Source organism: Falco peregrinus, chromosome 2 (genome assembly GCF_023634155.1).
Source record: "Falco peregrinus isolate bFalPer1 chromosome 2, bFalPer1.pri, whole genome shotgun sequence".
NCBI classification, from domain to species: domain Eukaryota; kingdom Metazoa; phylum Chordata; class Aves; order Falconiformes; family Falconidae; genus Falco; species Falco peregrinus.
Genome location: NC_073722.1, coordinates 47,718,777 through 47,733,026, shown reverse-complemented (window position 1 = coordinate 47,733,026; position 14,250 = coordinate 47,718,777). Strand labels below are relative to the sequence as shown.

Here is a 14,250-nt window from a genome sequence, read left to right as displayed (position 1 = left end):
AGCAAGTTAATAAATCAACCTCAGTATAAGTGTATTAAATGCACAGCATAAAAAATTTTTTAAATTACTTTTTAATGTACTTCTCAATGCCTGAAATAACTTTGGGAGTAACAACAACTCTGATTAACTAGCTCATACTATCAGATACAGTTGTTTTGTAACTGATTCTAACCGAGTAACTAATCAAAGCAAAATAATTGACCTCACTCATGGAGACAGACAGAAGTCTATTTACATCACTGTGATGATCAGTAACAAAGAAACCCATGTATGGATAGAGACATATCCTCAGCAGACAGAGCTTTGTTACACAATTTCATATCTGAATGGCAGATACTAGGTTGCATAGAAGAGAATAAAAGGAAATCACTGAAGAATATTTTTTTAAGTGATGGTTAAACTTTCAAGATACTTCTTCCAGCCACTGAAGCTATTTTTCATCTGCACGTTACCTAATCTGTAGGCATATTCTGCTGAATTTTCTTAGGTAAAAAAAAAAAAAAAAAAAAATTTCTTAGGTTCCAGCTAACACCTGTGAGAGTCTAGACTAAATAACAATTCCAGGATTTAGGCTTTACATCATATGGTTATTGCACTGGGCACAATGACAGTGCTTCAAATGTAATATAATATTAAGACCTACACTAGTAAAATAATATTTTTAAAAATTTTGTGGTAAGCACATTTGGCGTTTTGAAGAAAACTTACCTACATAGAGATTACGCTCAGAAAACAGGCAGTATCTCCCATCCTGAACAAAAAAGGCATTGACTACTACATCCAATAAGGGTTTATATTCTATGCATCCAGCTAGTGTATCCAACACGAATTTTTCTTCTGTCATGTTAAGAGTCTATAGAGACAGAAAATTAATAATGATTAATGTAATCTGGAAAGAAAATGCTAGTTGTGTACAAACAGAAGTACAATCATTTTGAAGCAAATGGAAAACAAGAATAACAAATAGCAGCGCCTTTGGTAGGGCTGATGCACTTCTAATACCACCAAATATGGGCAGCCCTAACAAATTAATGACCCTTGTTAAGTAAAATGTAACCTTCCCCTATGTTAAACTTTCAGTTTATTTGCTGACATACACATTTAGTTAAAAAGCCTTGATATGTGAATATTAACAGTTAATGCAAAGAAAATTGGAAGTTTCTGAGCTATGAGCAATGATTAAGTTTCAGTAAGAGTGTGTGTTTCCAGTAGGAAACGTGTTCTTTGTCAGTAAAGTCTGTGCTACTTGGTGAGATCAGATTCAGGGAAGAACCTGGACAGAGATTGTGGAAACGACTCTTTAACTGCTACTGTAACCGAATATTGGAGAACATGATGAATTTTAACTAAACCTGTGAGTGCCAAGATTCATGTTAATGCAGACTGGTTCTTATCCAGCTGTCCTCTCGTTCAGTCATAATGTTCATGCAATACCACAAGAGAACAGAAAAAGGAGGGTCAGATGCTCACTGCACACCAGTTGGATCTTACCTTATAATCTCTTTAAAAAGTCTTAATGCTCCTGAACTTTACAGAGTTTCAGTCATAATAAATAACCTGCAGAATATCTGTTACTGCATGAGATAAACTACTAGTATAAACCACTTACAAACTTTGCAATAAAACCTGAGGCCCAGAACAGTTTGTTATTAAAGGAATTGAAAAAGGACAGACACACTATGACAAAATGACAAACAATGCTTCTTTAACTTAAGGAGGTTAGCCAAGAAGCTAAGTGCATCTTCTGAAAACATGTAGTCCACATTTAATATATGATCTTTCCCACAGCTCTGAGATGTGGAAACAACTGAGCTGCAATAATACATCAGATGAGAGGTTCACCTTGCCTAGTAGGCTATCTGCTAGCATATTGATTGCTTTATTTCCCTAATGTGATTAATTTCTAGTTTAAAGGTATGATTATAGGCTGCTGGATGGAACTATGTGCGTTTTCTGATGTATGACACTATATAGGACTTTGAGACTGAGCAAATACAAGGCAAAAGTTTATAATTACAGTTCTAATTTTCAAATGTAAAAAATTACGCAGAATCACTCCATGTGTAGTTTCTCACATTGCCAGTCAGAGCAAGAATAACTCTCCTCACGACTCCTGCTCAAAAGCCAGGTTTTGTTCCTTCCAGTTTGTGCATCACCACTAGAAAAAAATAGTGCCTCCATATAATTGTCTCCATATTAATATATATTTATATATGCGTATAGACATACACATCTATGCAGGCAAAATTACACCTGCATAATTTCTTTACTGCCATTGGGATTACACTAATACATCTGACTACCTCTCTAGCAGAACTATAATAGACAATATTAGTAATGATACACATAGAGAATCAAAATCAAGCTCAGTTTGTGCGTTTTAGGTCCTTAAGGCTAATAATAGTTAAAGTCATAGAAAAGCTTTATTTCTATAACTGAAGTCATCAGGTATGACTCTGAATATATTCTGTGATGCAGTATGTTGGATAAAAAGAAATAGAGTGCAACCAAACTATCATTACATGGAGACATGGAAGCTTCACAGTTTGCTGGGCAGCACCAGAGACTGAGTGCAAATAAGGAGCATATCACCTACATTCTTAATCAAAGCTCTAGAGAAAGAAGAACCAACAGGTTGTGGTTGAGAAGACAGAAAGATAAAGGGGAATGCATTTGGGAAAATGGAGTCAACTAGAGAGAGGTGGCAAAGAAGCAGCACAGAGAAAGGAGTGAAAAAGGAAGGTAGTGGAAAACAGGAGGTACAGAAGGGCTTAAATGGAGGATGGACACAAATGGAAGGGCAAAGGGAAGAGACCATACATCTGAAAATATGCAAAAAAACTAATTTGATGGGAAGCATGGACTCCATCTTGCTAAGCACTGAGGATTCTTGTGAGGTACACAGTCCATTCCAAATATACCTTTTCTGGGTGAAGATTCATGGAGATTCTTTCACAAAACTGACAAAGAAAATCCAGAAATCTAACTCCACACTAAATGCTCAAACATATATACCTTATTTGGTATGAGTTACCTGAGAATTTGCCACAAAAGGCAAATGCAAATCTAAATATCTGAATGGCAAAGTGAGAGAGGATGACATAGTTCCGGTAAAAGTAGGACTGTGGCATTTTGAATCTAAAACACATGGTCCCCTTGAACAAATGCTGCTCTGTCAATGAACAGATCAATCTGCAGACAACAGTAGCCCTGGTAATAAACAGAAAGTCCATAGTAAAACTGGACAAGCCCATTGGAGGCAAGCCCATTGGTAACAAGCCCTGCAAAAACTCTCACGACTATCTGCATTAGAAAGCTAGAATTTAAATTGTTTCCAAGATCTTTATTTGATTGGAATTTTTGCATTCACCTTCTGGGTACTTTGATACATCATACATGTATAAAGTACTATAACAAAGCAGTGCTTTTCTAATGTACTTTGGAGAGATGACCAAAAGTAGACAAACAGGTAATAACTAGATGACACCAGTTTCCAAATCATATCTCCTATACAGTAAAGACTACAGCATTACAATTCAATTGCATATTTACATTTGCTCTGCTTTTACTGTTCCGTTAACAAGTTAACAAGTTAACAAGTCAGTCACAAGTTAGTTGTTAGGACAACACAGAAATAAGTGCTTACTCTCGCTTACTCCCCGAGCAAGACAGTACATAACTACTGCATGGCCTCGAGCTAAGCAACAAGGTGACAGGAGGTGCAGCCTGGGGACAAACTGTGCCCCAGAACATCAGTACTGATTGGTAATTCTGTGGAGCACAAGCCAAAATGTCTTCTCATGAAATATTACCAATTAAATCTGCTTTCATCTACAAACAGTACTGTGTTCCATTTCTACACACACAAATTGAGAATAGTTAAGCAGCCTGCAGCTATGTCATCTAAGGAAGTGATCTCACCATAATAAACTAAACAAGACTGGGCAGGATGAGTACTTGGATAAGAAATCTCAAAGGTGAGCCAGTTGTTGGTTAAGCCCTCCTGATAATCTAGTGAATCAAAAAACAAGCCAATGCTTTAAAACAGTTAGGATACTCTGTAGAGAAAGTGCACTGTGTCCTCAACAAATTCCATCAAGGATATTTACAGTTTATCATTATATCTGAAATCATAATTGCTTTGGGAAAGAAATACGTTGGGTAGGTGTAATTTTTAGCACTAATTCCTAAGTGCATTCTTTCTGTGTGGCTTTATGTGGCATTTTATGTCAGTGGGATGTATTTCAAAAGTGGATCAAATGATTCTGAAAAGTACAATATGATGACAGACTATACATTTACAACACCTTTTGAACAAGATTCTCAAAACACTGTGCTAACATTAATTGAATTTAATGAGATTCCTTTTGGCTAACATTATTTTGTAAATGCAGGAACTGTGATATGGAGAAGATAAGAGATTTGCCCCAGGTGACACAGCAAGTCATTGGTAGCAACAAGAATTAATAAACACTAATTTGTGAGCCTTTGTTCTCAGAGCATCTTCTTACCTTTTCAAGTATAATTTACCTCGTGTATTTCTCTGAAACAACCACCAGTTTGCTATGTTTGCAAGTGTGTTGCATGGGTCCTTCAGGATGAGGAAAGCCAGATACAGTTACAGATGAAAGTAACTCATGCAGCTATCATCTTCTGTTCCACCAATTATTCAAATTTACCAGAAGACAAAATAGATCTCAATCAATATGCCTATTCTATGCTCAGGAAACAACCTCTCTATTTCTAATGTTACAGCTTATTATTTAGTTTTTTGTTGTGTAAAGCCTAATAAGTTTACAGTAGATGAATACTGGAGGGTCCTATATTTTTAATGTTTGGAAGCCTATATATTACTGTGTTGACCAATAGCTGCACTGGATGTAAGTAAAATACAGTTATATGTGTTCAAAATGTCATTCTCATACAAACATCTCAAAGTGTTCTCTCTATGGAATTAATTTCAGCTTTTTCCGATTCCCAAGTATGTATAGTAAAAGATTGATCCTGTCTGAAATTATCCTGAATGATCCTGTGAAAAAATGCGACTCCTGTCAGAATATGTGCTGACTGGCATTACCTCCCCTTTTTGAGAAATCCCTAATGCCCCTAGTCTGCTTCCATGGACATATTTTCCTTGCTTCCTGACACTTAGCTGTAGGTGGGAACCAGTCAAGTTTCTTCAAGGAGAGGAGAAACTGTGTAAGAAAGCTTAAGCATAGGACTTCGTACACAAACAACTTTCAACATGTATTAGTTCGAGAAATATCATGAATTAAATAGAGAAGTATCTGCAAAAAGCAAGCTTTGCCACGGTGGGTCTATGGTAATAAGGATAGTTAAAATGGCCCCTGTTTAAGGGCTAGAGAGGTCAGAAAAAGGATGGTAAGAAGAGAAAGAAAAGCTTTTCTTTCTAGAGAGAAGGAAGGAAAGGAACATCAGCCATGTCCTGTTTGAGACATCTCAGGATAAGGATTAAGTTTAAGGTGATACAGACATTTTAGAAAGAAGATAATATTTGATGAAAAGATAAAAAAGCTTTCACCTCCTGAAAGAACAGTGTAATAATATGTACTGAACTTTTCTACTGCTGGGCAGAATATGCATATTTTGCAGATGAAGTCTGATTAATTTATAGTGTTTCAGATATCAGTGCTAGTCCTCTCCAAGGGTCTAATCAAAATGCTGTGGAAATGAAAGAAAATATTCCTAGTGACTTTGAATCGGTCTCCAGAACTCAGTCCTCTTTTGCTCTGAAGTCAGCGAAAACGCTTCCAGCAATTTCAAGGGGGGAAAAAAATTTGGGATCTTAGGATATAAGTACAAAATCGTCCTGCTTCTACTAGTCACAGTCTATGTTGCAGTTACAAGGTAGTATTTTCATCTTCAAGTGATAATGCTGACCACCTTGAAGAGTTATCATTATTTTCCCTTGTACTTAATATTCAATCATATGAGCTGGACATTGCAGAAAAATCAGACTCCATCCTTTCCTTAGAAAGATCCTATGCTACATTGATGTCAGTAACTAATACAAAAATTAGACTTGTATAGTTTAGTAGGATTTTTTCCACCACTTGCATCAAAATAATCTTCCATTTCATTATTTTCATATTTAAAACCACATCTATGACTTTTGACATTTGGGGATTTTACTCACAGTTGAGTGGGCATGTGTGAGACACAGCTGAACCAACACAAATGAGAACTATGAAGAGTCATGCCAAATTACACCATGTTCTTGCAAAACGGAAAGCTCATAAACAGGTTCATCTTGCTATCAACATGAGAGGGATAAAGGAGTAAAACAGTGAATTTGGGGTGGCAGTTCTGATTTTGCAGAAATAAGGTTTTCAGTAGATGGAATGTATAAAGGTCAGTATGATGGTTCTGATCCTGCAACTCCAATTGAAATAAGTAATTCCACTGAAAGTAAGGTGAATTATTTGCATAGAGAAAGGCACAAACATTGCATGGTAACTTCTGTGTTAAAATCTGTCTCTTATTATCATAGCAAAAGCTTGATTCTAACAGTCACAAGGAAGAAAAGATGCCTGGGATGCTTCAATTAGATACAAAACTTAATCTTTTTTCAAAAATGAACAGCTGCAGTCCATTTCTGTAAATGGACTGATGAAATTATATCCTTATGTACAATGTACACTGCATCAAGGATCACTCTGGACATGGATCATTTTTGATAGATTTAATTGAAGAATACTTAATAAAAAGATGGGGGGGTTAGCACACAAGAATGAAGATATAACCTGGAGGGCACCAGTCTGAGGAAAGGTCTATTAAACCGCATTTAGGAGAAGTAGTTTGGGCATTCAAATGAAGAACAGAAGTACAGATGTAAATTTGAATGTGAATACCAATACCTTAAAGAACTGAGATAGACATAAAGAATTATTTTAAGTTAATGTGCTATTCAGGATAATTCAAATTGAATTCTGTTGTAATAACAAGCTCACAACATTGAAGAAAAAGTATTTATTTGCACTTACTTGTTTTTAGGAGGTCTGAGGGACATAATATGATTCTTCATGATTGAAGGTGAAGGTTTGTTTATTGCAACTAGGAATAACCCATCATGTTAATAATAAAACTACATTCTTACTGAAAATATTTGCAGTGAAAAACAAGTCCAATATTATGTTATAAACATCATAACTTAAAATACAATAAACATGAAGACTGTAAATAACTGAATTACAACTCAAAGTGTAGTTTTCTTCCTGGAAGACAATCAAATCTGATTATTCACTGCGTGCAACAAATAGAAATTCTTTTTATGATATAAAATTCACATGTTGCAGAAATAAAATGTATGGAGTTTAACAAAGAATCACCTCTATACTAATTTTGATCACATTCTAATTAGAGGAAACCATGTTATTTATCTCCCACTATTCAAGCATTAAAAATCCTTACCATATTTCATTTGTATTTCTCTAAAACCAGGATGGTAATAGCCAGTGAATTTTGCTAACTCCGCTTTTATACAGAAGCCTGAACTAGGAATTGGAAGATAGGAACTAAGACTGGAGCTTATCTTTCTCTCTTGCTTCCTGAGTGGCCTTGCACAGATTATGTTCTCTTTTGATGCCTTGGTTCTAAACACTATTAACTACCTGGCGCTCCAGCAATTTAGTTATACATTTCCATCACACCAAAAGATGATTCTATCTTTATATATACAGTGGTTCAGACAGACCTGAACTGTCAAAGTAATGGTCTAATATCTGCTTTTTAAAATTCACTTTCTATTCCTTTAGAACTAATTTTCTGATTCCCTATTTGTATATTGAAATACTGAGTGGCTGCAAAGTGCAATAAGTGAAAAAGAAAAATGTATCCTAACAGTTATTGGATATGTTATCTGCTTGATCTGCCTCAATTACAAAAGTGCAGGGAAAGATGGGTACTTTTTCAAAGCAGTACACAGTGATTAGATGTGTGACCACTGTTACTGTAAAGGGACTGTGTAAAGCTAAATCTCACAAACAGCTAGAAAAACATAACTCTTGATAACAGTATCTAACGCCATCGTTTCTCTATAAATAAAGATGGCCAACTACTTATCTCATCTACACCAATATGTGTACAGAGTAATGCTTCTGACTTTGGGCAATGACTCTGGAATATACTTGGAAACAGACTGTACACCAAATGTTTTCCAAACAGATTTCTATCTCAAAGCTTGCAACAAGATTTCCTATAATGAGAGAACATGTTGAGATGGAAACATTGATATTTAAGTAAAATGATAAAGCTGCAATAAGAATTAAAAATAATAATAATCAAGAAGTTGCTTCTGCTTCTGTTAAGTTAATGGATACCCTCCCATACTAATCAAGAGGAACAAGATGAGAGTAGCTCACATGGTCTGATAAAATAAACTGATATTTAATAGAAAGTTGTCAAAACTTCCATTTTTTTAACTAGCTATTTGGAAATACTAAGCAGTTGCAAATCAAATTCAAGGAAACAGCTAGGGATGTATTTGCAAAGTGGCACACAGGGGCCATGCAGTGACTTACAAATTTGGCCTTTTGGTTTTCTTATGAAAATCCATGCACATTTTGCCAAGTGAAAAATATCCATTTGCATATGTTTTGTGTGAGTTTATACTGTAGCAGTAATCTTCCCTGAAGATTCTGTGTGCCTTTACCATGCCCAGCCCAGGGCAAGCAGATCTTTCACTACAATACAGGATGAGACTGGGACAAGCCACGCTGGGTGAGTCTGGGAGCTCAAACTGATAGAAAAGAATCTGTCTTACCTATCTTCTCTGTGACATGTGCCTCCTGTGGGCTTCAGCTTGAAGAGAGAGATTTCTGATTTGATTTAGGTACAGTAAAGACTGGAACTGAACGTGCAAGAACTTTGCAGTGAGCAGAACAAAACCAAGAGGCAAGCTGGACTTGCTGGACAGTGACAATAGTACTGGAATCAACTTGAAGAGATGGAGCTAGGCCAGGTTAAACCTGGGAAAGTAAGTTTGAGGGCAAGAGTAAGAGTATTCCAGAGCTCTACAGTACGGCCATTTCCCAACCACTGTGGACTGATAACATAAACACTTCTACACAGCCTTTATGAAAGAGCAAACTATACTATTATTATTTTGCACAATAACATATTCTGGGTTTTGTGTTAATTATTTTTCTAACCTTACATGTAAGTAAAATTAGAGCATCTAGAAACTAAGAAGAAAATCTGAAGAGTTAATACACAAATCTCTGGATTGTGTCACCTTTGCAGCAGCATAGTGAAACCAACAGAAATGTTGTGTTGGATTTTGAACAAAGCATTCAACAAAGACCAATTCTACACTTAGTAAAAGATCTAATATGGAAATCTACCAGTAACTTCTTGCTATCATTTGCAAAGCAAGTATATTTTCACACTATGGCTTTGACGCTTTGGATTTTATGCCTCTTTCTTTATATATTCATATTGTAAAGCCTTTAATTTTAACCTATTTGCTTGCCTGCTTTCACTTATTTTCCTGTGCCTCACTTCACCAGCAATTTTTACTGCTTTAATTTGCAAGGGTTCCCACAAGAATGGTCTTATGTCCCTGCTAGACAGCTGACAGGAATATTTGGATCAAGACAGAATGTGCCCTCCAGACTTACTCCCTTAGCACTAAATCCAACTTCCTCTCATAACATATTCACATTTATCATGTACGCAAATAAGAACCCTAAACTGCAGTCTAAAATGCTGGCCTCTCTCTGTGACATTTCCTTGCTGTTGTTGTCAGCCTAATTTCAGCGATGTTAAAACAAAACTTCCGCGCTCTCATGCTACTTCTTTCCTCAATTATTGGTACTATTGTCACCCTGCCTGTCAGTCAAGCCCATGACTTCAGAGGTCCTTTTTCATGTAGACTGCTCTCCAACCAGTTTATGTGCACATCTTCACTCTTTTGTTAACAGTAGGTTTCAAGTAGTATTTTTCTATCACTTCATAGCTAAAAATCTAAGGTAGTGCCTGAAAATTCTCTATTTTATTGTAATAAACATCTCTTTCCTGGGTTTAACTAATCCAATCCTTCTCTAGCAAATCAACTCTCTGGAATGCTATTGTTAAGACTGTTCTGCTAGTCCATTGTTTTGACCAGTTTTGACTCCACCTAGCATCTCATGGTTGATTCTAGCACATAAAATGAAAGCTACCTGTCTTTGCTATCAAGACGCTTCACAACTTGGTTCCATTCTACCTATTATCTCTTATTCTTCACTGATGTCATCCCCCATTTCTGATCAGCCAAGGATGCCCCTCTCCTCATTTCATTTCTTAGATTTCCAAACAAGTCATTTTATTTACTTTTGTTCAGCTCCTACAAACATTTATATTGCTTTTGGAAACCTACTTCATTCTGACAGAAGTTTTGCTCTGTAAAATGTCTTTTGCTATCTGTTCCTTGCAGTTGAAGTGAGAATATGTGGCTGTCAGAAGTACTTATCTCCAGAATCTGGCACTTGACAATACTGGCATCCACAGGGGCTTCTGTAGCTCAGCAGAGACACTACTGGGGTGCTGAACAAACTTGAACATATTCTGGAATGACCTGTGTGTGCTGTCTTTTTATTTTGTGATAAATAATCTAGCTCAAAAATGTTTGTTTCACCAGGAACAATCACAAACAGCTGGACAATAGCTTAACAAGCATATTTTATGTAGGTCATCAACAAGTTATCAAAGAGTTAGACAACACACCTCAGATATCATATTAGAAGGACATAAGGACTGTAAACCATCCAAATACAATAAAGATATATAATATCAATGAAACGTACAGTGTTGATAATTAATGGAATCTGACTGTACTTTTAGGGGATGGAAAATTAATTAACCAATTAGAAAAGTCTAATAGAATAGGAGATAGTAACTTGTAGAAAAGTCAAGTCTGGTACACTGCATACTCAAGTAAGTAAATAAATACAAAGAGAGCTGTGTCCTGCAATTATTTAGATTTGTGCTCTTGGTATCTGACCCTCCTGATTTTTGTCTGGTCATTCGTACACAGCACAAGGTTTGCTATCTGTCATGCTGCTAGCATAAGACCTACAGGCTTAAATTTAGTCTGTGATTTAAAGTGATGGCATTAATCAGGATACAAACTGGAGGAAGTTTCTGCATGGGTCAGTTAATATTGTCTAACTGGTAAGTCGCCAAGCCTGGAAATGATGTGTAGAAAAATTCTGCAATGTTTTTACTATCATATACTATTATGAAACAAAAAGAAAGAAATGAAGTGTATTTTCCATGATGAATTATAATCACCCATTTGGTACTAAAACAAAGCTGAATTTTATATAAACATAGATCTTACATTTTACTTTCTTGGATAAATTCACAGTAAAAATATTATGTAGTAACTGAGCTGAAACTATCCCAGAGAAAGATTTCTGCCCTACCTTTGGCATCAGCTATCCCCCCAGCTCTTCCCCTTTTGAAAGGGTTTATTATGAAACTTAAGATTCATGTTTCTCTAATGGAGTTACTGCTACTTTTATCTTTGTATCACCTTCCCTGGGCTAGGAAGAACAATGATCTGAACATTAATTTTTACATGTATTTATTTTGGCAGCAGTGGTAGCTGAATTTACCTGCTCTCTGCCCAGTGAAAAATGATTATTTTGAAACTGGATCATTTCCCTGATGTAATTCAGCATATGAACACACAATGTTATGCCAGTACTACAAGGCAGATGGACAGTAGCAGAAATTAGGGGCCTGAGTGGAAACTGTTCAAGAAAGCAAGCACCCAAGAAATGTGTATGGATCCACTGACTCAGCCTCTGATTTTCATATCACACCTCCACAGTTTTATATTCTTGTAGTTATTTGTGTTTATGCAAAATCAATGTAAAGGACCATCTAACTGGAATAGCAGTGATTCGCACTTTATTGTCAGAAGTGGAAATGAGCACTGGAGCTTCATGTCAGTGTGGAATCAGGGCTCCAACAATGTAGTTTGATAATACATGGCATGCACAGACAATAGCAGTCTAAACAATATTACTGTCTTCCCTTAGTGATTTTCTAAAGCTGATTCAGTCGGGTGGCTGCATCAGCACAAGTCAGGGTGGCACCGAGGACAATGAGATAGGAAGAGGTAACAGACTATGATCAGGAAAGGACAGGAACTGCTTCAGCTGGTATAGCTGCATACTGAGAAATCTTGGTCTGGTTTCTTGGCAGTATTAGACTAAAATCAGGTAGTCAATTTACTGTCACTTGCTTCTATCCCACTGTTCTGATGGTCACTTACGTCCTCACGGCAAGAATACCTGATGCTGAGAGTCAGCATCTGAACTGCATTCATACATAGAAATGGGTGGTGCTACAGAAACTTCTATTTGGAAGGAGGAAAGGAGATAGGAAATTACAAAACAGCTTAGAAGAGGAAGAGAAGCTTGCCCTATCACTGTCAGATCCATTTTAGAAGGTTGTTGCTTTCCCATTTTTTGTTGCTATCCAGGTAGTTTTTCAGACACTCTGATCTTTACTTCCTTGTTTTGTGGTGATAACCATAAGAAATTTGGACTTTACTCACAAATGAAAAATGTCACTGTAAGAAAAATCTATGCAAGTTACAACAACATATTAGAAAACAGCTACCTTTATATTTAAAATAACAGTTTAAAATGAAGTAAACTATGTAAGGTAAACTGAAACTGAATATACCTGCAGCATCTTGGCTGATTCATTCAAGAAATCCTCCATGCTCTGATTTTCAGGGTTAAATTTGTTAAGCTGTTGGACTATTATTGCGATATGTTTTCCATGGCTGACCATCTTCACCATGGAGAATCCTATAAATATAGTAAATCATTAATTTTTCATGCCTCCTTCAGTTGTAGCATAATGTATGTTGATAGGCTCATAGAGAAGATATACTGCAGTAATGTAGAAGAGAACATCTAGGTCAAGCTTTCAAAATCACAGTTACTCAGAACAGCTAACAGGAGAAATGAAAATACAATAAAAACAACAATAAAATAGAAGACATAATTACATATTTCTTATTCTGGAAACGTCTCAAAAATCCTTAGAATGATACCTAAAATGGTTTCTGTATCAGGTTATCTGATGAAATACAAAGATGATACTAGAGAAAAGCATGAATGTTTGCATGTATGCTGTACAGGTCCTATTTAATATATTGCTCTTCCCAGTGACATGCAACTGAAAGAAAAATTTTAGTCTTAAATCTTATCATATGTTGCTATTAACAGCCTATTTTTCCAAAACAACAAAAAAAATAGGAACACAGAGGAATTCTAAGGCAGCAATGAGACAGTGTTGGTCAGCAAGGTGGGCAACGCACCAGTAGTCTAGGTTTCTGAAGGCACAGCAGTTGGGTACTTCTTAGGTTTGATGCTTTTTTTGTGAAATGATTGGATTACATCTATCTCAAATGATGTCTTACTCGTATGTGTGAGAGTTTGTAGAACTGGCTGTGTTGATTTTAATGTTCACATGGCAAGAAATATAAAGCATTTGTTTATACACATGCACGTGTTGTTGTGTATGAAAGACAAATGATAGTAAAGATCAGGGCTGAAAGTCAGCAATATGTTTTAGCCAAGGGAAAAAATGTATACAGAAGTAATTTTCCATGGTGAAAATAAAAATACATTTTTGAAAATCGTTCTTGTATTTTATATATCATAATATTTTGATGTTAGAAAAGAATGCTTGATCAAGATGATTCATTCCCACTGTGGTAAAGATAATTCATTTCTTGTTTTAAAAGGATATCACAACATTTCCAGACATGGTGTTTTTGTACTCTGCCTGTCAGCACTACCATACACCATAATAACTGCTGAAACAACACTTCTAATTACTAATCTCAAACCACTGAAAAAAAAGTTTGTCTGTGATTATGGTCAATACAGGCATTTAGTTACCTGGTATAATCAAGACAAAATGTCCAATTAAAAAAAAAGTCCAGTAAAACAGGGCTGGATCATGACAAGGAATGGCAAATAAAAAGAGGTGCTACTGTGTCTCTGTCACAGGGGGAATCACTGTTTCTCCACTCCTCTGAGAATCATGATCTGTTTCTCTGTACCTGTCAAGGTTCTTACACTCACAAGGGATTTTGGATAAGGGAGAAAGAAATACCTCCATATTCATTCAGGCTGAGTCATAATTCAGGGTCCAACAGCTCTACCAGTGACAAATATTTTTTCTTCTGGCACAGCAGAAATAAGTTTGAGCTCTCATGCT

General features: G+C 36.1%; 1 protein-coding gene across 3 annotated transcripts in view; it reads right to left on the bottom strand.

Annotated features, from left to right (window-relative positions):
- CFAP99 (cilia and flagella associated protein 99) overlaps positions 1–14,250 on the bottom strand; it is a 63,736-nt gene that overhangs the window by 47,803 nt on the left and 1,683 nt on the right. For all 3 annotated transcript variants that reach the window (XR_008746077.1, XR_008746078.1, XM_055797471.1), the window contains exons 2-3: positions 12,700–12,827; positions 709–853 (exon numbers count right to left, since the gene is read on the bottom strand). Coding sequence is in view for 1 of the 3 variants with exons in the window: in XM_055797471.1 (XP_055653446.1) it covers positions 709–853; positions 12,700–12,819 (265 nt within the window). In the remaining 2 variants the exon portion in view is untranslated. The remainder of the gene's footprint in view (positions 1–708; positions 854–12,699; positions 12,828–14,250) is intronic.